A 26,526-nucleotide genomic window follows, 5' to 3' on the forward strand; every position below is an offset into this window, starting at 1 on the left:
GTAGCTTATATCCTGCAAGCAGGATGCTTTAGGTGTGCCATATGTTAGTACATAACAGTATATAGCAATAGCATATGTGTTCCACTGGATTTCAGAATATTATATATTATATACTTGTAATTAATATATGTGTGTTAAGATACAATGTGAAAAAATAATGTGTTTTATTACTCGTATAAACTCTGTTGTTGTTTAGAAGCTCTCACCTGCAGGTTTCGAGTGATGAGGTTAAACTTCTCATCAGGACTCAGTTGCTCAGCCATGGTGCCCTGCCTGCCTTTACTCACTGTAATATAGAATAAAGCAGAAAATCATATATCATTACTTTATCAGAAAATAAAATATAATTTATTCTTTATCCTCGGTTCAGATTTGGTCTTTCTCCAACTGCTAGCTAATAAAAACCTCCAGTGATCATTTCTACATAAAAATGATATGAAAGCAGATTGCTGATTTTGTGAATTTACCCCATTACAAAAGAAATTAACAGTCTAGATTTTTATGGTAGGTTTATTTTAACAAAGAGACAGAATATATAAAAAAAATAGGGAAAAGTTAAAAATTACAAAAATGTGTCCCATACCTTTAGGAAAGAACTCATTATGTGTATAAAAGACACCCGTCAGAGAATCAACCTCTTCTATTCAAACCTCTCCACCACCATGGGAAACACCAAAGAGCTGTCAAAGGATGTCAGGGACGAGATTGTAGACCTGCACAAGGCTGAAATGGGCTACAAGACCATCAGATTGTTGCGTTGGCCGTACGTTTTTGGTCATTGTCATGCTGGAAGATCCGTCCACAACTCATCTTGTGTTCTGGCTGAGGCCTGGAGGTTGGCATGGCCCTGTTCATGTGGTGAAGTCTTCCTGACGTCCTTTAAGAGCTTTTTTTTTTGGTCTTTCCCATGGTGGTGAAGAGTTTTGAATAGAAGAGGTTGATTCTGTGACGGGTGTCTTTTATACACGTGTTGATATTAGGAGTTCTTTCTTAAAGGTTCAGGACTTATTTGTGTGTGTGGGAGTCAGAATTCTTGCTGGTTGGTTGGGGATCAAATACTCAATTCATTCAATTAAATACAAATCAATAAATACACATACATATTTATTCTTAGTATATCTGTTAAAATAAACCTACCATAAAAATTTTAGATTTCTTTGTAAATTGTAAGTGTATAAATTCAGTAGGGGATCAAATAATCTAAAGTAAAAATTAATTCATGGAGACTTGCATGTCAGATGATAAAGAAAACAGATTAAAAAAAATACATCGCCATACAACAAAAGATTTGTTGATATTGAATAGGTTCTGCAAGAAGATGGTTAATTCTCATTTTTAGTAGTAGACTTGAGTGTCGACAGTTTGTTACTAGAAAGTAAAAATCTTGCATAAGAAAGTCTTCAGAAAAAAAAAAGTTTGTACGTTACGATGTTTCCAATAATATTATAATCTGCATTTGTTTGTCTTATTAACTGCTATAACATGATATCAGGGACAACCCCAGATTATAATAGCTGGTTTGGGCTGCTTGTACAACAGTCCTTGATCATTATGGTCATATAATGTTCCCAGAAACTGTAACCTCCAATGTGTTTCAGAGAAGATCACACCATCTAAGAGAATACACAATCACCTCTGTGACACAGAATACTGGAGAGTACATCTATATTTGGGTCTTTGTAAATGATAAGGGACCTTCAAATTCGTGGAATGCGAATGTGGCATGACAGCGATGATGCGACTACATTTTTGACATTAACAAAGTTCATAGACGTTTACAGGAAACCATGAGAAAGAAAAGAGTCTTATGAAGTGTAGCTAACCCCCAGCCAGACAATGGTGAAGCATACTGATGTTTCAAAAAGCCTTTATTTTGTGTTCAGCCGTCAGCCTTTCCTTGGGAAACACAAAATCTACCTTTCCTTGATGAAAAACCTTTTCTTAGTGAAACACCGTAAGAGCTACAGAACAGATAAATAACAAATAATACAATCAGCTCTTACAAACATAAACATGAATAGCCATTTATAAGAAACCCTTTTGTGATGTCACACAATGATGTCACAGATGTGACAGTGATAACAACACATTAAAACACTTCTTCACAGTTAAATAGATTAACCCACATATTAATGCATATACACATTAAACATTTAAACATAGTACCTTGTTCCCATTCCAGCTAGGTGCTTAATTATCCCTTACTTTCCTTAAGAGCCTTGTACGATTTCAGAGCATTTTAGCGACATGACTTTCCTTTTCCATGTGTGCGTCACACTATGGGGGCGGAGTTAAAGGATTACCTTATTTACTATTTTCTTAGAGTTAGTTACATGAAGTGGTTGCACCAAAGATGGATCTTGCACCAGAGCAGGAGGTGTTAGGAAGCTTTCCTTTCTAGCTCAAAGGATCATTATAAGTATTTTTCCCAGCGTGTCAGTAAAAACACGGTACAGGATTCAGAACACTCAACGTTACTGGGTATAGAATTGATCATATATGAGGTGATTCTTGCTGTCTTCTATTAGCTGCTGTTCGGTAGCCTGCGTGATGCTGAATGCACGGTGCTGAATGACAGGTTGCGGGATGCTGAATGGGCAGGGACTGCTGCTCGGTGTTCTGGCGTTTTATTCTCTTGATGGGGAACGGTGCACTGTTATGTCATAGGTCAGTGAGTCATAGACAGATGTGGCGGAAAGAATCCGGTAAATAAAATAAAACCCAAAATAAAACATAGTTCAGAATCAGATAATAAATAAAACGGAAATAATGTAAGTTATTTATTTTTTCTGTTCGGCCCGGGACTAATTAACGCACGGACTGGTGCAGGTCCGCGGCCCGGGGGGTTGGGGACCACTGTCATAGGTAACTTGTCATGCTTGATAAACTGTATGTCTGCCTCTAGTGGTGAAGCGTGGAAATACAACTGAATGGGAATCCTTTCTTACAGGAGGTGCTCTGGTTTAAATGAGAAACAATGTGGTCATTGCCTCACATTCTATCATATTTACCAGTTCTTGCTCCATGCAACTTCATTTTGTTCACACAATTATGTATAAGCCTAAATCAGAAACGATTTGCCAAAGGGTCAAATATCCAGGAAAAAGAATATAGAAGGATATACACTTGTTACATGAGATGTAAATGCATCACAATGAGAGCAAGTTTCTGGAAAGTTAGTTTGTAGTGCATTTGTTATACAAATACGAAATAATATTGTGTTTAAAAGTCTGAGGAACTAACTTAAAGAAACAACAAAGAACATTCTGAAAATGTTGAGAAATGGTTCTGATTCAAACATGAGGAATTAGACAGCTATAAACAGGAGAAAAAAACATGTATGATCAAATGTACAGCAAAAATAAAAATCTAACTATGTGCTGTTACAGGAAATTAATCAGTCTCTTCAATTCGATTAATGCATTTTAGTATCTTTTATACATACAAAGAGAGAGAGAGAGAGAGAGAGAGAGAGAGAGAGAGAGAGAGAGAGAGAGAGAGAGAGAGACTGTAGATAAGAGTGTGTGTGTAGTATCCTATATGACAGACAGTACTTGTTTTCACCCCATGATGATAAATGATTCCCACAATCCTGCACATTCTCTTAATTTCCTTCAGCATTTCTAAATGTAATCTTTTACATCGCCCTTTTTCATTTCTGCAGTAAATCCGTAATGTCTGGTTTAAAAAACCTCGTAATCATAATCAAGTTTAAACCCAGTTTAAATCCCACTCCATTCATTTCACATATGCTAGCTGTCTCCAAAACTACATTCGAGTTCACCTTTAAGCTATTTAGCATCGGATGTCTATATCGTCTTTATAATGACTAAGTCAGCCATTTATATGAAAAGTGATGTATATAATTTACCAAATGATTGTGTAGCAGATCATACCTGTGCTTCTGTGGTGAAAGGAAAAGCGTGTCGATTAAGCCGGAGACACAGACTTCCGGGTCTGGTACGTCATTTCTTTCAAAATAAAAACCTCTCCTTGCTTATAATAATGCTTATAATAATTACTTTTAATCTAATATCCATAAAGAGGTTGTGGAAAACATTCACATATATATTTTACAGGATAGTTTAAAATAAATTGAGTAATTCTATCTTTTACAGAAGGTGGAGTTAAACTTATTTTGTAAAGAAAAAATCATGAACGTTGCATCAGCACTATATAATCAATTACCGAGTCATCTACCCAGGATGGTTAATCGATGAAGACGATGTAGATGCCCTGCTCCAGCCGCTAGATGGAGCCCAGGTTAAAAACTTTGATCGTAAATGCATTTAATCAGTTGAACAAAGATGTTAATTAATAGATGATGATTAGGCGTTAATAGTAAGACATCTTGCTATGTTCTGTGTGTATTTATAGTTACACAATTTACTACTGATTAGAAAATAACCTGGAACCTGGAATAACTGTCAATAACCTGGAAATGTTTCAATATAAAAACTACTGCAATCTGATTATTGTAGGGCTGTGCCTAATGATTCTCAGCTTCTACTAGGAGCACTCTGAATTTGTCTTGACTGAATGATCATACATGGATCGTACAAAAGAAAGTGTCTAATAATAACCGAATAACCGTTCCTGTCCATGTCTCACCTTTAATTTAGTGGATAATATTATCTGTAGCTTTATACCTGCTGCTGGAATCATAAAGACTGTTCTGTACTCACCTAAAGATTCACAGTAAAGTAATTTTAACACTCTTAATACTGATTGTAAAGTATACAATATGATTTACAATCACACAGCTGTGTGTCACCAGAAGACAATAGATATCCTTTTGATTCTCATTGCAACACACTGCACATTCACAAGTTTTAAATGAAAACATATTAAATGAAAACTAAATATATAATTAATGAAACGTGACAATATTGAATGAAAGCTGAATATATTGAATGGATTCTAAATATGTTGAATGAAACCCGATGTCATCAGAGTGCAGCCGCCATCTTACACTTTAGGCAGAATAAATATATATATATACTTTAGGCAGAATGAGTGAGAAACTTGAAGAGATGTTTAACACATCGGTGAGTGTGTGACAAGTCAGACTTGCAAGAAAAAAGAATTGCCAATTGCGAGAAAAAAAACTTTTTTTCTCAGAATTGCGAGTTTATATCTCGCAATTCTTTTATATAAACTCACAACTCTGAGAAATTTTGAGGAAGAATGAATAATTTCCTAAATAGCATATCATTTTAAAGAAAAGTAAAGAAATGCAAGAAATAAAATTGCTTGTAATTTTTTTTATTAATGCAGTTTATTATTATTAACATTTGTAATCATAAACATTTGAACAGTTTAAATTTTTAATAAAATCCTGCTTGGTTAAATAATAAATCACATTTTATAATATTTTATAAAAATAGAATAAAACAAATTAATGCAAAATACTTTTTTATTATATTAATTAAATTCAGTAATCAATTAAATTGGCACAAATAAAATGTATTAAATAAAATTAAGTAAACAGAAAACATTTAATTAGTTCACATTTGTTAGACCTCATTTGGGTGATACAGATGTGTATGTAAATGTGTATGTAGATGTGTGTGTGGTTCACATTTCATATTTAATTTTCTAAAGATATGATCTACTTAACTGTTTTACTTATTTTAGCAGACTTTAAAAAATGTCTTCATTCCTTCCAACCTTTATTTATTCACTCCCTCCATATTCAGAATTGTCAGGATTTTCTCCTTTTAAGAGAAATTCATGAAGATTGACACAAAACACTAAAGTACTTATAGCGCTAGCGTTAGCTGCTAACCAGGAAGTGGCTAGCGGCTAACGCTAGCACTATGATTTCTAAAATTAGGGTTTTATTCTTTAATATTATTTCTTTTATATCTTTAATCCTTTCCTGGATAGCGGCTACCGCTAGCGCTATTGATTCTTTAGTGTTTTCATGGTTGCACAAAACAAATCTTATTTCCAGTAGGAGTGAGTGACCACAGTGACACAGTGACAATGACTGTATAAGACTGTAGAAAGAACATCACTTATAATCTTGCAGTCCATTGCTCATGTTAGTATTGTTTAAGATTTATGATCAAACTCTTGATGTCACCCAAATTAGGACGGGTTCCCCTTTTGAGTCTGGTTCCTCTCAAGGTTTCTTCATGACATCTAAGGGAGCTTTTCCTTGCCACAGTCACCACGGCTGCTCATCAGGGATAAATACACACCATTCACCTTGACTGTTCTTCTTCTTCTTCTTCTTCTTTCGGCTGCTCCCATTAGGGGTCGCCACAGCGGATCATCCGTCTCCATACCACCCTGTCCTCTATATCTGCCTCTTTTACACCAACTACATGCATGTCTTCCCTCACCACATCCATGAACCTCCTCCTTGGCCTTCCTCTTTTCCTCCTACCTGGTGGCTCCATCTTCAGCATTTTTCTACCAATATAATTTATGTCCCTTCTCTGCACATGTCCAAACCATCTCAATCTCGCCTCCCTCACCTTGTCACCAAAACATCCTACATGTGCTGTCCCTCTAATAAACTCATTTCTAATCTTGTCCATCCTCGTCACTCCCAACGAAAACCTCAACATCTTCAGCTCTGCTACCTCCAGCTCCACCTCCTGTCTTTTACTCAATGCCACTAATGTCTCTAATCCATACAACATCGCAGGTCTCACCACAGTCCTATAAACTTTCCCTTTCATTCTTGCAGATACTCTTCTATCACAAATCACTCCTGTCACTCTTCTCCACCCACTCCACCCTGCCTGCACTCTTTTCTTTACTTCCCTAACACACTCTCCATTACTTTGCACTGTTGACCCCATTTACCTGAACTCCTCCACCTTCTCCACCTCTTCTCCCTGCAACCGCATCACTCCACTGCCCTCCCTCTCATTCACACACATGTACTCTGTCTTACTCCTACTGACTTTCATTCCCCTTCTCTCCAGCGCATATCTCCACCTCTCCAGGCTCTTCTCAACCTGCTCTCTACTCTCACCACAAATCACAATATCATCTGCAAACATCATAGTCCAGGGAGACTCCTGTCTGACCTCGTCCGTCAACCTGTCCATCACCACTGCAAACAGGAAAGGGCTCAGGGCCGATCCTTGATGCAGTCCAACCTTCACCCTGAACCAGTCTGTCGTACCTACTGCACACTTTACTGCCGTCACACTGTCCTCATACATGTCCTGCACCACCCTCACATACCTCTCTGACACACCTGACTTCCTCATACAATACCACAACTCCTCTCTCGGCACCCTGTCGTACGCTTTCTCTAAATCCACAAATACACAATGCAGCTCCTTCTGTCCTTCTCTATACTTCTCCATCAACATCCTTAAAGCAAATAAGGCATCTGTGGTGCTCTTCCTCGGCATGAAACCATACTGTTGCTCACAGATGGTCACCTCTTCTCTCAACCTGGCTTCCACTACTCTTTCCCATAACTTCATGGTGTGACTGATCAACTTAATTCCCCTGTAGTTACTGCAGGTCTGCACATCTCCCTTATGCTTAAAGATCGGTACCAGCACACTCCTTCTCCATTCCTCAGGCATCCTCTCCCCTTCCAGAATCCTGTTAAACAATCTGGTTAAAAACTCCACTGCCATCTCTCCTAAACATCTCCACGCTTCTACCGGTATGTCATCTGGTCCAACCGACTTTCCATTCTTCATCCTCTTAATCGCTGCTCTCACTTCCTCCTTACTAATCCTATCTACATCCTGCTTCACCAACTCCACATCCTCCAACCTTCTCTCTCTCTGATTTTCCTCATTCATCAGCTGCTCAAAATACTCCCTCCATCTTCTCAACACACTCTCCTCACTAGTCAACACATTTCCCTCTCCATCCTTTATTGCTCTAACTTGCAGTACATCCTTCCCAGCTCGGTCCCTCTGCTTGGCCAATCGGTATAAATCCTTTTCTCCTTCCTTAGTGTCCAACCTCTTATACAGTTCCTCATATGCCTTTTCCTTGGCTTTCGCCACATCCCTTTTAACCTGCTGCCGCATCTCCTTGTACTCCTGCCTACTTTTCTCATCACTCTGTCGATCCCACTTCTGTTTTGCCAACCTCTTTCCCCTAATGCTCTCCTGCACTTCCTCATTCCACCACCACGTCTCCTTGTCTTGCTTTCTATTTCCAGATGTCACACCAAGTACTTTTCTAGCTGCCTCCCTCATCACTCCTGCAGTTGTTGCCCAATCATCCGGCACCTCTTCACCACCACCGAGCCCCTGTCTGACCTCTTCCCTGAACCTCACACTACACTCTTCCTCCTTCAGTTTCCACCATCTTATTCTTCTTTCAAACCTTACTTTCCTCCTCTTCTTCTTCGCCTCCAAAACCATCCTACAGACCACCATCCGATGCTGTCTAGCTACACTGTCCCCCTTGGTCTCCTGAACACACAACACATCTACCTTTCTCCTCTCCATCATATCAGCTATCTCTCTCCCTTTACCCGTCATAGTACCAACATTTAAAGTACCAACCCGAACCTCTACTCTCCTACACTGCTCCTTTTCCTGCCGTCTCTGTAGACGCCTTTCTCCTCTCCTTCTCCTCCTTCGGCCAACAGTAGCCCAATTTCCACCGGTACCCTGTCGGCTAACGATACCTGTGGCGGTCGTTGTTAACCCGGGCCTCGACCGATCCGGTATGAAATTCTCATTTGTGATCCGCATATTTGATTTGGCACATGTTTTACGCTGGATGCCCTTCCTAACGCAACCCTCCCCATTTACCCGGGCTTGGGACCGGCACTAAGAGTACACTGGCTTGTGCCCCCCTAATGGCTGGGTTATTCACCTTGACTGTTGATTTCTGTAAAGCTGCTTTGAGACAATGTCTGTTGCGAAAAGCGCTATAGAAATAAACTTGACTTGACACTGCGCTAACTCTAGTTTATTTTTTATACCTCTGGCATCGTTGTGTAAGTTTTCAAGTTTGAAAATATATATATATATATATTTTTAAATGCGCTCAAACTGCGAGGTCGAGACTAAAGAAACTTGCAGTCTACCACTCGTCAATGATGGCACTCAGATTTGAACTATGTTCCACACGTAAAAAGGATTGCATTGAAAGCACTGTACCGAAAGATTCTTGGCACGAATAAGTGTACTGTTACACCCCTAAAATCTATCTATCTATCTATCTATCTATCTATCTATCTATCTATCTATCTATCTATCTGAACACAGATAAATCTGTGATTGCTGATCTAAATATTCAACTAAAAAGTTGATAATGTCGCAATATTTTGTATCACGCGATTACCAACAGACTCCCAAAGCAGCTTTACAGTGATAAAGAGGTTATGAATTTAGAATGTAAAGGTTTATTGTCAATACATTTTTCATCTCTAATGAGCAAGCTAGTGGTCACTGTGAAAAGAAAACTCCCCGAGATAGCACGAGAAAGAAACCTTAAGAGGAACCAATCTCAAAGGTAACCAATCCTCATCGTTTCATTACAGTTCAATCATTGTTGAGGTGTACAATTCAGTGAAAGGTGCCTAAATGCAGAACTGTTCATGCAAACTGCGGCCCAAATTTGTAACAGACTTGACATTATTAACAGTCCAGATCAGTCCTCATAGTTCATGAATATGTGGGTTAGGTTTAGAGTTTGAATAACAGAAGTCTCCAATCATGATTTTACTAAAGGAGGAAATAAGCAGAGTTATAGGGCAGGAGGAGTTCTGAGACGCTTTTTAAACATTGTTGACAGAACTTCAGGACCTCACACACATACACATACTGTACACACACACACACACATATATATATATATATATAATGTGTGTAAGATTTATAGAAGGAAAAAAATCTTAACCTTACAAAAGGACACAATTCAAAACTATGAGTTAATAAGCATTTATTAAATCATTACAGATTCCAATGCAAAGACTTTAAATAACTACACAAATGAACAAAACCTTTTTTCACAATCATTAACACCTTATATTTAAACAATGTACAAACATTATATACATATTTACACATAACTATGTACAAGACAACTGCTGCTAGCAGTAAACAGGTAAGGACCTCATCAAAACATTAATATATGTATGACATATGACACCATATACAGATGTATATCCACAAGTCATGAAGGGATTTTTGTAAAAAAAAATATGAAATGCAAAAAAAAATAAAAAATGTAATTCTGCAATTCAGGATCAAATCCAGCGTTGGCTTTTAAATAATCAACAGCAGAGTCTTTTTATCAGTCCATATTTAAACAACCGCTGTCAAAGGAACAGATACAGTCATCCACTACAATAATCCCAATAATTAACAATGCTTAAATAAAATACTAGTGCTTCCATTAAGGCATCTTAAAACTTTTGGATAGCCAGCAGATACACAAAAAAATTAAAGACACAAAACACAGTAAAACAACAAAGATGCAACACCATAAGAATCTTAAATGTTGAGACATCATTCGCTCCAAGAGCATTTCTTTTTCTTTCCCTTAACAAGAGGCATTACGTGGATGTTGACATGACCAAACCAACACATTATTAAAAATACTAAATAATTAAAGAGCTTTGTTCTCCTCTTATTGGAGGCAGTCGACTATACAAGATCAACCTTGTCCAAGTCACTACACCAAGAAAAAACATCTTGGTTAAAGAAATGGCAAGAAAATTCGTGCAAATACTGGAGTTATTGCCCCCCAACAGGGTGCAGTCTGATCTTGTGTTTTGTTTAAAATCCCACAACTGCCTTTTGCACAGACATCAAATATTGTTTGAATAAATATTGTTCAAAACTTGTCATGGCAGTGTACTCTGTTGTCTTTAAACACTGTACACTGTAATGAAGTAGTGTTGTATAAAGTTTATATTTGGTAACACTACAAAGGTGCGAATTATTCCTCACAACAATGTTTCATTTAAAAAAAAAAAAACGTACGTACCCTGGATTTGGTGAAACCTATTTGAAAGATCAACAATGATTTCTCCAAATCATCAACCAGGTAGAAAACATGTTAGTGCAGTGTAAGTATTTTGTGCTTTTCAAGTTCAGGACAGTTTTTTTTTTTTTTTATCCTGTTCTGGTGAGTAGCACTAATGTTGGCAACATAAACCTCGATCTCACATTTCAAGTTTTTGTGCATGTTTAAAAGGGGGAAAAAAAAGGAAAAGAGTCTTTTGGCCTTGCATGTGGTTGAGCAGCCTTCAGACACAGATAGGCAATGTGACCTGGAGTTTTCCGATCACAACTGGGTAAACATAATTGGCCTGAGTGCCTCTATAGGAGATTCATTAGTCTCTGAAAGTCCCATATTTGGTTGTCCAGTTTGAAGGCCCTCTGCAGTGTTCTGTGATGTTACAATACATTGACCAATTCGGTTTCTAATGAATCTGCCTCTGACTCCAACTCCCTAAAGCAAGAGAAACACAAAGAGTTAGAGAATTGTATAGTGAATTCAAAATTTGCAAGATGAAGTACCGTTTGATGGTATTACAGCTGCTAAAGCTCACCAGGACCTTTCTAATCAAAAGAGTGTTACAGTAATCACTTGCACAATGCATAAAGTCCCAAAAATAGAAGCTGGTGTTTTAAACTTGTTTGTGCTTGTACTGCTATTGTATATTGCAACATTGCCAATGAAAGGTTTTTGTCAACATGCTGATTTTTTTCTTTTCAATAACAGAACTTATATTTCACCCTCACTCGGTCCTCTATGCTTTTTTTTTTATTTGCAGCTGAAAAAGGAGCATGTTTAGCATTTTTCTAAAGATTTCTAACATTGGAAACACTCCACTATGATCAAAAACCCTGGTGCATTACTTAAAAAACTAACAAAGAACAGCAAGTCTGAAAGCACCGTAATATAGTCGTGATATGAGAAAGAAGTGTATGTGCATGTATATGGATCTTACCTTTGCTCGTTGAGCAGTTTGCGGTTTCCTTGCCGTCTCTCTTCGTTAATTGGATAAGTGGTAAATATCAGCAGTCCTATGATGATTAGTGCAATTGGAGCAGCAGAAACCAGAACCTTCAGCGTAACATTCACTGCTTCTGGCTGGGTGCAACCTCTCGTTATATAACCGGCAAAACTATTTGAAAAAGAGGAGAAAAAAGATTTTTAGAAGGATTAGTTACATGTAACGATTCCTCGAGTAACTCGATTACAAAAATTCTTTGAGGTAAAGGAATGTGTCTCAATGCTTCGTTAAGTCCATTTAACTAAACACTGAGCACTGCGTTTCCCACGGACCGTTACTACTGATGATAAATACACAAACATTTTAAGCAGCTTTTCTGGAGTCAAGAAAACCACATCACGATACTGTGCAAGATTTAATTAACAAATACATGAGTGGGAATAATTATGAGTTTCATTAAATTAATATTTTCCCATAATACTGCTCTCTCCACTGCGGAGGGATTTTTGAACGCACTGTATTTGTATTTTGATGGCAATTAAATGCACTAAATGGGTTTAGTTTTCACCGATATTGATGTATGCACTTTTGGCAATAGAAAATGTACATAAAAAAAAAAAATTATAATAATAATAATAAAAAAAAAAAATTATTGTTCATTTTAAGAGACCTGTCTAATTTTCTCTTATTTAGAATTGCTCTTTAATAAAGAAAAAATACAGATTAATCGATGAATACTCGATTACTAAAATATTCGATAGCAGCAGCCCTAGTTACATGTTAATGCTCGTTGAGGTTACATAATTCCTATGATAAGTCAAACAACTGTAAGGTACGTGCAAAATTATCTGTATGAGATCCATCTTACAGATTGCAAGATGCAAGCTTGCATTTTTTTTAGTGCTAAGATGAAGATCAAAAAGTTCTGTTCACATAAAACCACATCCAGACAGAAGACTGAGATCAGATTGCGATAAACCACTGCATAAGACCAAACCAGGTAACTTGGAAGAGCTGTATGATTACTAACATGCACGCACGCACGCACGCACGCACGCACGCACGCACGCACGCACGCACGCACGCACACCATATAAAATATTTCTGTGAACTAGAGATCTCTCTCAATCCATTAGTTACTATAAACAGGGTTTCCAAATGTCTCCCAGACTTTTCTCTGACTAAAAAGCTGAATTTCCATGACCTATAATGAATGGAAAAACAGGCCACTGTTGTGCTGAGCACTGAGCAGAAAAAAAAACAGCCACAGACAGCATTTTAAATCCATCCATTTACATGTTGCAGGGCCTTGTCAATCTTTTCAATAAACCTACAAGATTAATACAATATCGATGAAAACTTTTACACAAATCTATGAGTTTAAATACCTGACAAAATACCGATTGCAGAGGCTAAGAATGTGTCAAGAGTTAACAGTAATTAGCTCGCAAACTAATTATATACTATATACTACATTTTCAGTTCTGTCAGGGACCACCTCTGCTACCTAGCATAGGCTACACTTTAAAAATTATTTTTAATTATAACTAGCTAGCTAAAGTTATAGCTACATACCATTTTGTTCTGATGACCTGTATGATCAGTGGGACTCAGTAAGCTTCAGGCACAACAAGATTTTAGCCTCCAGGGTCTTTGCCAGTGTTTAGTGAGACTGGCTGCACTGTGTCTCACACTACTGTCACGACTAAAGGCAAAACACGTAAAAAAAACTTTTAATGTCTAGAATAGACCTTGATATTCCAGAAATTCCATGACTCATGAAAACCATGTATGAATAGAGCGTTCGTGTTTCCTCCTATAGCAGAAGAACATATGTCTGATAGACTAAAATTGCAGAGTCCTTCTGAATAATCTCCAAATTAAGAAATATTGATCTGGTCTGTGCCAATCCTATTTTCTGACATCTGCTCTGAATTATAGAGCCGAATGTTTCATATCCAGAAACAGGTGCAAGCTCTGCAAATGGTTGAATCACACTTCTAGTTAGAGTATACACAACACTGCCAAAAAATTGCAAACACCTGGTCATAAGTCTGGTATGTGCCCTTTGAGCATCGCATTCCACATTTAGTCCCAATTAGCTCTTATAATTCCCTCCACTCTTCTGGGAAGATGTTCTACTAGATTTTGGAGTGTGCTTGCAGACATTTGTGTTAATCAGCAACAAGGGTGTTCGTAAAGTCCGGTACTGATGTTGGTTGAGGAGCTGTCAGAGTTCCAATTCATTCCAAAGGTGTTCAGTAGAATTGAGATCAGAGCTTCATAGCAGGCCACCCAAAATCTGTTCAAGTTTTAAGTTCAAGTGAACGCGAAAATGTATATTATACCACATCCAAAGACCCCCTGTACAATTGTGTGCCTTCAGCTTTGCGGTAACAGTTTGGAGAAGAATCACATAGCAGGAAAGGTCAGATGTCCATATAGTGTATGGTTTATGGTAAGAACCAAAAAAAAGCTCTTAATCTACTTAATCCTTCATGTAATATCCCATTTGAAATGTTCACGCAGGTTGAAAAAACAGATGGTCCCAGAGTTATGATGGCTCAATTTTTCGATCTTACGATGACGACAGTGATGCCACAAAATTGTGAAAATATTTTCCGTGGCAAGCAAACGTAGCAGCGTATGTCGTCCTACGCTCGCGAACCCGCACTTGTCCACCAGCGCACATTCACTGCATAACACTTATATACTGTATAGTATAAAAAACACGATACTGAAAATTGCTCTGTTTTTGCATAACCATGTTAAATTATCAACAAATTACAGTATACCACCCCATACTGATCACCATTTTTTAAGACTTCTGGATAGGCTAGGCCATGTCTCAACTTACAATACTTTCAAGTTATCATCAGGACCCATATCCATCGTAAGACGGGGACTACCTGTATTAGCAAAAATTGTACAGGATGTGTGATGTGCAGACGTACTCAAGGCTTAGAGTTGAAATCCCCAATGAAACTCCAGAGGCAAACTTGGTGAAGAACACATAGAACGAGTAGAAGATGGCTTCATGTCCCTGAGATTTAGGATTTAGCACTTTGAAGTCATCAACCACATCAGGAAGCATGGACCTGCACACACACACACACACACACACACACACACACACACACACACACACACACACACACACACACACACACACACACACACACACACACACTAGTTTATAGAAGTGTTCTTAGTCAGCATCAGTGGTTCTCTTACTAGCTGACACTCACCAGGGTAGGAGGAAGGCTGCAGCAATGCTGACTCCAGAAGCAAAGGCAATAACATAGGTCACAATGAGATTACTTTTCAGCAGGACCATTGTGATCATGAATGGAATCACGATCTGCAAGATGAGAAGTACCAGATCAGTGCACTGAAATCAGTAATCTTGGCCAACTGGATTATAAATAATCACACATTATTTTTAAACACCACTGCAAGTCACACGTCTTAAATGGTCCTGCAAGTACTTACAGTAGTCCCAACATAAACGGCGGTTTTCTTTCCAAATCGAGAAAGGAACCACTGCCAGAAGGGGATGGTGAGAGTTGCAGAGAGCTGGAGACAAAATGGATTAAAACAGATTAAAACAAGGCTTGAAACCCTTCACTCTTATGAGCATTATTACTGCCTTTTCATACTAGTAAAGCCACTATGAGGAAGACAGTAATTATATGGTGAGGTTGATAAAGATGATAAAGTATTTGAACCGCTGCCTCCTTCATACTGATTTTAAGTTCTGACATCAGTCTGTACATTTCTGCTGAATAAACCTTCATCAAAGTGTGCATGCTTATTCAAAACACGGGTATATGTGTTGATGTGTTATAATGTGTGTATTAGCTGTTAATCCCCATTTAATGACAAGTCGTATTTGAGCAGGAAGTCAGTTGAAGCAACTAGCTAAACCTGATGCATCACTTAGAGATTTGTTTTATAGATTAATGAGACATTGAGTCTGCAGTTGAAAGTAAACATTGATGCAGTTACAAATAATAAGGATAATCAATTATTATTTTGAAGGTTTCCTAGCTGAATAATAACTTTTACCAGCTCAAAAGACACCATATTTGCTTACTTCTTGAATTAAAAAAAAAATGTTTTAATTAAAATGCTGTCTGTTGTGCTATTAATTAAAAAACAGCACTTACCATGACGACCAGCAAGACATTTTGAAAGTCATCCCTGAAGCCCAGGGTGTAGGAACAGAAAAGAGCAAAGTTGCCCTCCAGGAGCTGCACACAAACATTTTTTATTTATTTAAAAAAAAAAAAAAAAAAAAAAAACCCTAATTGCAAATCCTAATAAAAATCATACATACGGCCAAAGATAGCTAAAGTTAGTCATGTTGGTCTGTGGCTTTTGCCTCAAAAAGCATCTGAACCAAATCCCATGAAAACACCCCTATTTAAAACAGGTGTAACACTCACCATAAAAGCTAGTGAGGTGAAGAGGAAGCCAATAACCAGCTTGGCATATGGACCATGGCCCATTACCAGACGTATGCCCCGGAAGAAGGACATGCGCTCCGAGCGGGTTAAGGTTTCTGTCAAAACAAGACAGGATAATTGAGAGGTTGAGGTTTTGATTATATTGAATGTAATTAATTTGAAATGCAATGGAGTCAATGTAAGCGCTTAATCCACCTCAAAATGTTACCCAAACCCTATGTATAGCACAAAAACTAACAGTGTGTGAATTGTTCAGCAGTAAACACTCTTGACTGAAGGTATTCAGTTCCCGTTCTGTGCTTTCCTCTGCCCCAGGCTGATCCAGATCTACAAAGACTACTTTGTTTAAATGCTTTTTCCCCTCAATGAGCTAACAAACTGCAACACTATCTTTTACAGTAATCCTTTTTTCAGATGCATCTCTGAACTCCTATCGGTTTACTCAGTGCCATTCTCAGGCCCCTAAACCTGTCTGGGTGCCAGCCACTGCCTCAGAGTAACCTGAGACTAGTGAAAATGATTGAGTCCTATTTTCAACCTGTGAACAGGACTACATTTCTAATGAAGAACATAATTTGTTTATATGAAAAGAATATCAGGGTGTGAACAAGGTGTATTTCTGTGAAAACATGAGAAACAATTCTGGGTTACCTTTGCACTCCTTCACACCAAAGAAGAGAACTATGGCACAGAGGACGTAGATGGCGCAAATAACTCCTGATGCGATCATGTAAGCCTGTCTCTGAGAAAAGAATACAGATGGGGTAATGGGTTAAACATTATCCAAGAAGAGTAATATACACTTTAAACCAGTTCACTCTTAAAACAGCAATACATTGCCCGCAGAGCGCTAGGACTTACTGTTTGTTCCAGGGAAATGTGTGGTTGGCTGGTGTTGACATAAGATCCAAAGTTCTGGGAAGTGGAGTTAAGATCATTCCCAACTGGAATACAGGGTGCATTGGCCATTCCTACGATCTGCCCTTGGATTCCAGTGCCAATGAGTGTCCCCAAAACCTCCACAGTCATACCTGAATGGGAAATGTGGCAATGACGAGGTGAGGTATGGAGCAGAAAGCTAGCGCATGATCAACGTTTACAGCACATATCTGATTGGTCATGTGTTGTATACATTTGTGTAACAGCAGCTGTATTGCCAACTAGTGTGTACTAATATGCTCATTCTATTAATTATTAGCATTCTTATAATAATGTTATCATTTCAATTCTAAATCTATTCGCATATTAACTACACTATGTTTCGGTAGCACATAAACCACAAAGGGCAGGAAGGGAGCAAAGCATAGCGCCTTTGTAGAAGTGCACTATATGTTGAGCATAATCTGAGACTGTGTCTGTTCGAAATCGATTTCTATGTGATTTTTGAATTATTATTATTAAATTAAAATAAATGTAACTAGTAGTATTATGTGGTAAAATTGTTCAGAATTGACATGCTTCAATAGCAGATTAATGCCAAATCTTCAACATCGGAATGTGGGTGTGTTGCTCTAAACTACACAAAAAGTGTTTCGACTGCCTTTTTTCAGCCTACCGCTTTGGGATGAATGAAAACGTTGTGTGTTTAGGGCAGGTCTCTGAATCAAAACTACACATGATCATGATTCATTCACTGTTTCTGGCACCTTTAAGTACTTACGATAGGCTGTGGCTGAATCCCTCTCCTTCTGTTCTGAAGTGATGAACATGGTAAGGGCTGAGTAAGGAACATGGAAGCACTGCAATACAAAAATCATGACGAGAGTTGAATGATTTTCACTCACAAATGCACTACAGGGTGTTTGTATGCAGAATAATAATGTTAGAAGATACGCACTGTTTGTAGAGTCTGGAAGAGGCAGTAGAATATAAGGTACCAGAATACTTTGCCCTGTTCAACAGGAGGCACATACCAGATGAGAAAGTAGGAAATAACTGCAAATGGAGTAGACAGAATGATCCTGTAAATAAATGGATAAGAGGAAATTACAACACTAGTTTTAGAAGCATTGCACCAAAAAAGATTTAATAAATAAATAAAATAAATGTCCCCAAACCACTTAACACCAAAGCACAAAACTCTCCATTTTGTCATATCCTTTGTCTACTCTAGACTAGAACGTAATCATGAACAGTAGCTGTCCATTTCATTAAAGGAAACGTCTTGGGTCACTTCCTGTAATTGCTGCACGCTTCCTATTACACACTCATGCTACAGGAATGTACATGATGCAGAAAAGAAAAGGATGGGTGGGTGTATGTCATCATAAGGGAAAAATCTGAGACGAGTATAAGAAACTGGTTTTCTGAACAGGTTTGGGAAGAGTTGTATTTGTCTGAATAGATTAGGTCAGAAACGGAAAATAACATTAATAACAAAAGGTGACTCAATTGCTAAAAAAGGATCAAAAGTTATTCTCCAGCTGTGTTTGGCTAATGCACATAGGCACAATAAACCACAATCTGTGGTCAGTCCACAGTTCTGTCTCGCATTTGTTAGTTTCATTTGAAAGCAAGTCTGCCTTTCTCATTTAGTTTAAGACAGTCATCACACCACAAGCATGCAATGAGCAAATTATTGCTTTAGTAAATGCACTGACATCTAAAAACACAGGAGCTATTATATTACATTGCATAGCGCTGTAGTTGCATATCTACCACGCATACGTTCAATTTTTGTTCATCTCCCAACCTCAAATTCCATTGCAGCATTTAGTTTTGTGATTAAGATTCATTTTTATTTTTCTTTATTAAATGTTTATTCACTAAACCTTAAATCAATGATTTGTATTTAATAGATCCTGAAGACAGGCAACACTATGATTAATTGTTGCTGCAGCAACTAGCTGTTTGATGACAAACATTTAGTTCACATTCTTTCTGAACTGAAGTAACCCCACAAGGCTCTACCTCTGATTGGTGGATAATCGGTGGTGTGTTGTAGGCTGGACCACTCACAGCTTTGGAATTCGGATGCCCCCCCCCCTCTAAAAAAGTAAATCTCTCGCTTGCGCTCTCTCTCTCTCTCTCTCTCTCTCTCTCTCTCTCTCACAGCATGTATGCAACTGTAGTGGAATATTCTCTATCAAATTACGTGGCTTATTTTCAGATTTGATAATATAGAAAGCTGAACATTCAGTATTATTTCCCCTTCATTTACATTAAAAAACAAAAAAAGCCAGCTAGCATTACAAAATGTTCAAGCTAAAATATACACCCTTATTTAAACAGCATTAATTTCAAAATGTCATGGCTAAAACTATGAATGTGTTTTAATAAAAGAGGAAAGAATATCCTATTAACCATCTCACCAATGGTAAATAAATGGAAAAAAGTGTTTTTGAGAGCTTTGGGAAATCATTAATTTATTCATTATTACGCCCAACAATTGGCACACCAACAGCCAGCTATACGGTCCATGAGCATACGTTCAATGAAACAGGCGTGCAAGAATGAACCAGAGAAAGGGGGATGGGCACTTCCAAGGTCGATGACCTCGCCACAAAATTGGAAGCGGTAATGTGAAAGCAGCATCAGCCCAAGCTGAAGCTCTGCCTTATCCAACCCACAAAGCTAGGCGAGGCATCTTAAATATTCCATGGTTCCTGATGCCGTAAAGCCTCGTTACTTTTCCCACGTTTTTTGTGACACGATTAGAAAGCAACACGGCCTGTTATACTGCCATATTCAATTACAGTGGACAAATACACCCAGAACCCCAAAGGCAAAACAAAACAGCTGCATTCTGTCACTAAACAATTTTCTCAGGCAACCACCAGGTGCAGATATTTCCTTTAGCACCAAAAGATCTGGCATAACCCACCGACTTGGCAAACCTTTAGCTGCCCTAAATGGAATTTAACCACTACTAAAAAGCCCTTTTCCAGCTCCAGTCCTCTTAACCTTTTAAAATCTATAACTCAGCCTCTAATGAGCTTTTCGACTTTTTCACACAGTCAAGGCCACCAAGCTGACTTGGCAACAGAATTAACACTCTCCCATGACATTTTAAACCCAGTGGAACAAATGAACTAATGTCTAGTTTTTCAGAATCTTGTGAGAGATCCTACACTGCCAACCAGGTTCAATCCATTGCCCAAGATGCCCTCGCTAAAATAGCCTTGTGCAGTGAGTTTCATTCTTATCCACAGGGGGGGGGGAGGTGAGGGGGGTTGGCGTTAAAGTTAGTAAACCAATTATTCAAAACAGGAGCCTCGGCAGGGGCTCGTCTCAAAAAAAGTCCTTCAGGGCACCATTACAATCAGTAAGGGAGGGAAATTTAAAATCTTATTCAGACACCAATCTGAAGATTAGAAAAGCACCAAAGATTTGAATAAAATTTTTTTCAACTGGTCAATTTATTAGACATGAAATTCTTCCATGTGTAATAAACTGAAAACAGTGTGGTAAAAAAGAAAGACATTGGGAATAAATAAAAAGTACCATGGCATCATTCTCCCAAATCTGGTCCATGGAGTCCGGCTGATTAGGAATCCCACAGTGGGGTCGGTGATGGCATCCCAGGCTCGTCCCACAAACAGGATAATAGAGGCATAGAATGGATCCAGCTAAAGAGCAGAGAGGGGGAACAATCAAGGCCGTAAACAAACAGCGCATTTGAGCATCAACAAATACATTCTAAACAGACAACATTCTAGTCATAAATCCCCAACACATTAACATGTTAATTCTGGAGAAATGTCTAAGGAATGTGCAGTCATGCATTAGGGAAGCAGACACAGCATCACGCACAATATCCCTCTGTTGACCAGTAATTCATCTTTATAAGTATAAACGGCAAAGCGTTCATATATGTTGTTTAGATTGCGCACTTATCACAGTTCTAGTCAAATAAAAAAGGGTCTAATTTGATGAAGAAATGAAAAAAATTCATTGAACAGCATGATTTTGTTCAAAGATTAAACAGATATTTTTGGAAGATTATTTGCTCGAAAATTTCAATTTTTTAGCTAAAATTCCCATCCTTGAAAGAAGTGGGGCCTGTTACCAAATGGAAATTATTATGTAAATTGCAAATTATACAGGACAGCACCCATAAATTTTACATTTACATTACATTTACATTCCGAGTTTGAATATTTAGATATACTGAAACTAGTTAAGAAAATTAAGAAAGATTGCTTTAAAAGGATAACAATTTAAGAACAAAGGTTTGTCAAATTTTACCTTTTGTGTGCCGGTTTGCAAAAATTTTGACAGGAATAACCTGCTTTTTCTATTTATTGTCCTAGGCATAGACATTTTTTGCCAGAGAGCTGTATTGAGAGATATGTATAGTCCATAAAAACACTTCTAAAAAGTACCATTAGCATTTAGACTGCCAGTGGGGAGACACACACACACACACACACACACACACACAATGTGCACTCACATATATGTGCACTCACATACATACGCAAAGTGCTTTCCCATGGGTACTTCTGTCAGTCTTGTAGAAATACAAATGCTTTGTGAATTTCTTCTAGCACAGGCTACCATACCTTCACATGCAACAACTCTGAATGGTTAAATGTTCTGGCACAGATAAACAAGGCGGGACAAGAAATGAACTACAGTGACCTTTTGTAAAAGTCAGAAAATACCCAGAGCACCAATGACCTTGACACATTTGTTCACCAATTATTCAGGGACAAGTAGATCTCTTGCCATTGAATTTTCCCAGACTATTGTGCCATACTAAATACACTTACAACTTGTTAAACATTCTGTCAAACAGTATTGCATAATTAGCTCTCAAAGTTCTGAATAGACAATCGTAACTCACGCTGTAGGGGGGGGCATTGCTTGCCTTTTCCTTGGAAACATAATAAATATTACAGTGTTCCTTGAGCCAATTATGTGTTTGTGTGTAATCTGGTCAACAAGCCTGTTAATGCCATAGTAATTCCCTATTTGTTTAACGGCAGAGTATAACTTTATTTAAACCTATTAATGTTCCAGCACAATGCCTCCATTGTGTGTGTGTGGGGCTGTCACCTTCTTGTGAGTGGGGCAGAGTGGCGTTACTGGCCCCTGAAGTTAAAATACAAGCTCATAAAGTGGGGTATAAGTGCCATTGAGAAGTCCCGAAGTCCATTAAAAGCAAACTCGGATTTTGGTTTATGCATCATAAATTAATAACTTCATGGTTCTAGTATTAACACATGAACCCACTAACGAAGCATAAACAGAAATTTCTGCCTGTTCCCAGGTATCAGCATAGGGTTAAAAACTAAGCTGACTGACTGCTCGCTTATGTGAAAATATCAAAACGCATGTACAGTTGTTCTTAACTATATGCAAGCCTGAAGTAAAACACAAAAACCCATACATCCCGAATTTAAATATAAAACACGTCTTAGAAGATTCATGACATGCCATTTCATTAGTCACAGTAAAGTTTTTGTGGATAAGGCGTGTCAAGGTGCAGCATTCCATATCCTCATGCAATAAAGCTCAGTTTGCTAAGATCAATCCTTTTTCTCAGGAGAAACTAATAATGAGGCTTTAAAAGAACATTAAAACTCACCAGAGCAATATCCAGGAGATAGATCTGGAGGAAAAAACCCAAAGCACATCCTGTAACCTGATAAGGCGCTCCTCCTATAGCGTAACAGAGCTTATTGCAAACCGACAAGTGACGTTTGGCCTCCGTCTGGAATAAAAAAGAAAGAAACATTACATTTAACAATAAATTAAAGTCTGTATGGAAGAAAGATAGGAATAAGTCTCATTGTCTTCATTTCCCAGTCATCATTGCCTTGTGGATCGGACACAAACATTTTAATTCTTTCAACTGAAACAATTATAATTGGCAAGGAGCATACTTTTGTAACAAAAGCCAAAGAATGTTATTTAATCAGCGTTTCCGGGTGCCACAGTATTGTCCTGACTATAACGTGTGTATGTACACCAGACAATTTACTGACCTTATACTGACTGGCCACATACTTTCTGTTATGCAGTACACAAGCACACACCTCTGAGGACACAACTAATCGTGATCCAGAAACAAAGGCAGGCTGATTAAATAAAACATACATAGTAACTGACATACATAGTAACATATCAACACTGATTAAAGATAAGTCTGTTTTGAAGGTGCACTGATCCGGGCCTAAAATTTAAAAGGCAAAAATGAAACCACTGAACTATCTTATGGTCTAAGACTGAACAGTTTCAGTACGGTGGTTCACACTTATCCTTGCAAAGTTGCTGGTGGTGCTTTTCTCACAGGAAATTCCTCACTTCTGCATTATCTCCAAAATACACTCGCACGATTACATGAACTTTCGTGATTCGTGGAACCTGAACGTTAATGAAAAAGTCATCAACCATCAAGGAATGACCCACGCATCCGTCCGCAATGAGGTGTGACTGTTATAGCATATCTACAATGTGGTCTGTGATGCAAAACTAAGCACTTACAAACTAATTTTCGTTGCACTAATATTTACACACACACACACACACACACACACACACACTACACAATCCACTCTACACACATAGTTTCACCAAAATGGGGGCAAAACTTCAAAACATTACCGGAAAAAAAAAACACACTGGTAAACTTGTAATGTTAACATGAAATCCTCGATTAAGTGAAAAGGTTTGGTCTCGTGCAGTCACACCGTCATACCACTATAAATACAGAAATGTTTGCACAGGTATCTCGAGGAAAAAAAGCACACTTTGTCTTTTGATTTAAAAAACAAGTGCACAATGAGGTGCAGCAAGTCGATCACATTAAAGGCCATGCAATGTATTGATGCAGTTAAACTACTCTGATTATGGAAAGGAAAAGAGATTCAGAAAGTTTTTGGTGACGTGAGCGCGAGCCACTCGAGGATATGACACGTAGCACAGCATCTGTATATAGACACACAGCATCACATGACTCGCTTAATATATATATTCACACAAATAAACACGTGTATCGTGATTTAATATAAGCCGAGTTGTATCCGTTATAGAAACCATAAATATTTTAGTGATGAATAAAAAAAAAAAAAAAAACACTGAAAATATATCAAAAGAATTCGGTCCATTGAGGATAAAGGGAAAGGCGGCACTTTTGAAATCCAAACAGATTTTCAAATGAGTAACGAAAAATGAAGAAATAAATAGACATTTTTTAAAACCTTCTAAAGACGATGTGCTTTTATTATCTATGAAAAAAACCCATAAAACAGTGTACAGGCACTAAGAAGCGCCCACGCCCATCAGAACAGGACAGTGGAGCATGAATGAACAGCATGAGTCTTTCCCGTGACACAAAAACGCCAAATTAAACCCAAAATTAATCTACTCTCATTTATAATTTCGCAATTAATCTACGTTAAAGAACATTCGGTGAGTAAAAATGACCTTAGAAGAGGGTGTGACTTTGTCGGCTTTCCTCAGCAGACTGGCGTTGGAATACTGCTCAGCTCCTTCTCCTTTCGCCATCGTGGAGACACTTGATATATAATAATATATGTATATATTTAAACTACTAGTGTTATAAATTAATTTTGAAATAACGTGTATGTATTTGTGCGTCCTATAGAAAGAGTAACTCTAATGAACGAGATCTACTACACGTCGAACTGTGCGTGTCCCCGAGCCGGCTCATTCAAATACACCAGAGCACTTCCCCTCTGCCTCACGCGTCGCCTGTAGCTCCGCCCATCGCTCGTATCGCACCATGCAACGTAACGACTCGTCACGGAGGCTCGACTTCCGGAGTGAGTGGATTTTACGCGCATCTCACGTGGAAAAAAAAGGAAGCCCTTCCAAAACCACCTAACACTCATCAAACATACATCCTGTGGCTTCGCAGTGAAGCAGCTCGTTGAGCTCCATCCTTTCTCTCAGGAGTAACTAATGACAGGGATTTAAAGAAGCATTCAATCTCACCAGAGCAACATCCAGAAGATAGATCTGGAGATAAAAACCTAAAGCACGTCATCGTGTGATCTGATAAGGTGCTTCTCCTGCAGCATAGCACCACTAACAAGTGATATTTCTCCCCTGTCTGCGAAAAAAAAGAAACATCACATTTAAATGTCAAGTCTGTATAGAAGAAAAGATACAAATAAGACTATGTTGGAATTAATTGTATATCATTCTGGATGTATTCATGATTAATGATGGCCAAGTATTTATTTTGAATTCCAATCATCATTGCCTTGTGAAGCTGATATCAACATTTAAATACTTTCAGCTGAAACAAAAACGTGGCAAGGCCTTTGTAACAAAAAACAAACAAACAAATAATTAAATGTATTCACCCTTAAAACCCTGTAAGCTCAGGACAAGGATATAAGTGTGTACATGTTTCCGGACACCACAGTATTGTGTCCTGAGTATAACCTGTATAGACTCAAGTGATACACCAGACAGTTTACTGACCTTATCAGCCCCTTAATCAGCACACATACTTTCTGTCATGCAGAACACAAGCACACGCCCTTGAGGACACAACCAATCATGATTCAGAATCCAGGGCAGGCTGATGGAATATAACATAATAATACATCATTTGTATGAATAATATACTATAAGTAAATATTTAAAGTATGGGACACTAGCATTGTTATACTCTAGGAAGAATTTGGCCTGTTTTTTATTTTTTTATTTTAATAAATCATTTTGCCTGAGATCCGTGTGTGGTCTGATCTGATCCCAGTGTTGTGGTCATGGCAGTATTCATTTTTTTGTTTAGTTAGTTTTTGAACTGAAATCTGGAAAAAACCCTTACCCGAGATTTATAACATGGTGGTGTTTGTGGTGATCTTAGTTTGTATGCCTTGGCCTGAGCCTCAAACACTAACTGGATGATGTTTTTTCACCTATAATGAACTTTGAACAGAATTTTCTGTTTGGTCATCCATTAATTGTATTTGTTTGTTTATTTACTAAACAGTTTAATTATTTATTTATTTACTGAACAATTCAAATCATTCAAACAACCTAATACTAAAACCAATCCTAACCACCTAATACTTAGCCACCTGACTCAGGGCTTGTAAAGTATGTGTCATGTGTGAGGCAATTTACTGTGTGTGTGGAGGTGTGTATGTGACTGTTAATTTCCCATTTTTCTTAACCACACCTCTTTGTCTGTGCCTTATTTACCAACTCTAAATACATTTC

The 26,526-nt window shown here is 38.0% G+C and overlaps 2 protein-coding genes across 5 annotated transcripts in view; both read right to left on the reverse strand.

Annotated features, from left to right (window-relative positions):
* The window catches only part of yars1 (tyrosyl-tRNA synthetase 1), a 239,454-nt gene that overhangs the window by 4,406 nt on the left and 208,522 nt on the right, over nt 1-26,526 (reverse strand). For 2 of the 3 annotated variants that reach the window (XM_083523692.1, XM_083523691.1), the window contains exon 2: nt 207-290. In XM_083523692.1, the coding sequence (XP_083379818.1) occupies nt 207-263 (57 nt within the window). In that variant the 5' untranslated portion in view covers nt 264-290. Of the gene's footprint in view, nt 1-206; nt 291-3,896; nt 4,103-26,526 lie in introns of those variants that run through there. The other variant, XM_083523690.1, reaches the window with a different exon arrangement.
* Nucleotides 10,927-25,025, reverse strand: mfsd2ab (MFSD2 lysolipid transporter A, lysophospholipid b; the record flags this gene model as incomplete). Of its 2 annotated transcripts, XM_083523694.1 has the most annotated exons (14): nt 24,757-25,025; nt 22,916-23,041; nt 20,827-20,951; nt 18,221-18,344; nt 18,044-18,122; nt 17,245-17,414; nt 17,035-17,125; nt 16,363-16,478; nt 16,084-16,167; nt 15,407-15,490; nt 15,163-15,275; nt 14,869-15,012; nt 11,909-12,085; nt 10,927-11,406 (listed from the first exon to the last, which is right to left on the reverse strand). In XM_083523694.1, the coding sequence occupies exons 1-14, from the start codon at nt 24,835-24,837 to the stop codon at nt 11,352-11,354; spliced, it is 1,569 nt and encodes a 522-aa protein (XP_083379820.1). In that variant the 5' UTR covers nt 24,838-25,025. The 2 variants fall into 2 exon arrangements, with proteins under 2 accessions (XP_083379820.1, XP_083379821.1); XM_083523695.1 differs by lacking the exon at nt 10,927-11,406 and having other exon boundaries at nt 11,905-12,085.

The sequence above is a fragment of the Silurus aristotelis genome, assembly GCF_946808225.1.
Source record: "Silurus aristotelis genome assembly, chromosome: 21".
NCBI classification, from domain to species: domain Eukaryota; kingdom Metazoa; phylum Chordata; class Actinopteri; order Siluriformes; family Siluridae; genus Silurus; species Silurus aristotelis.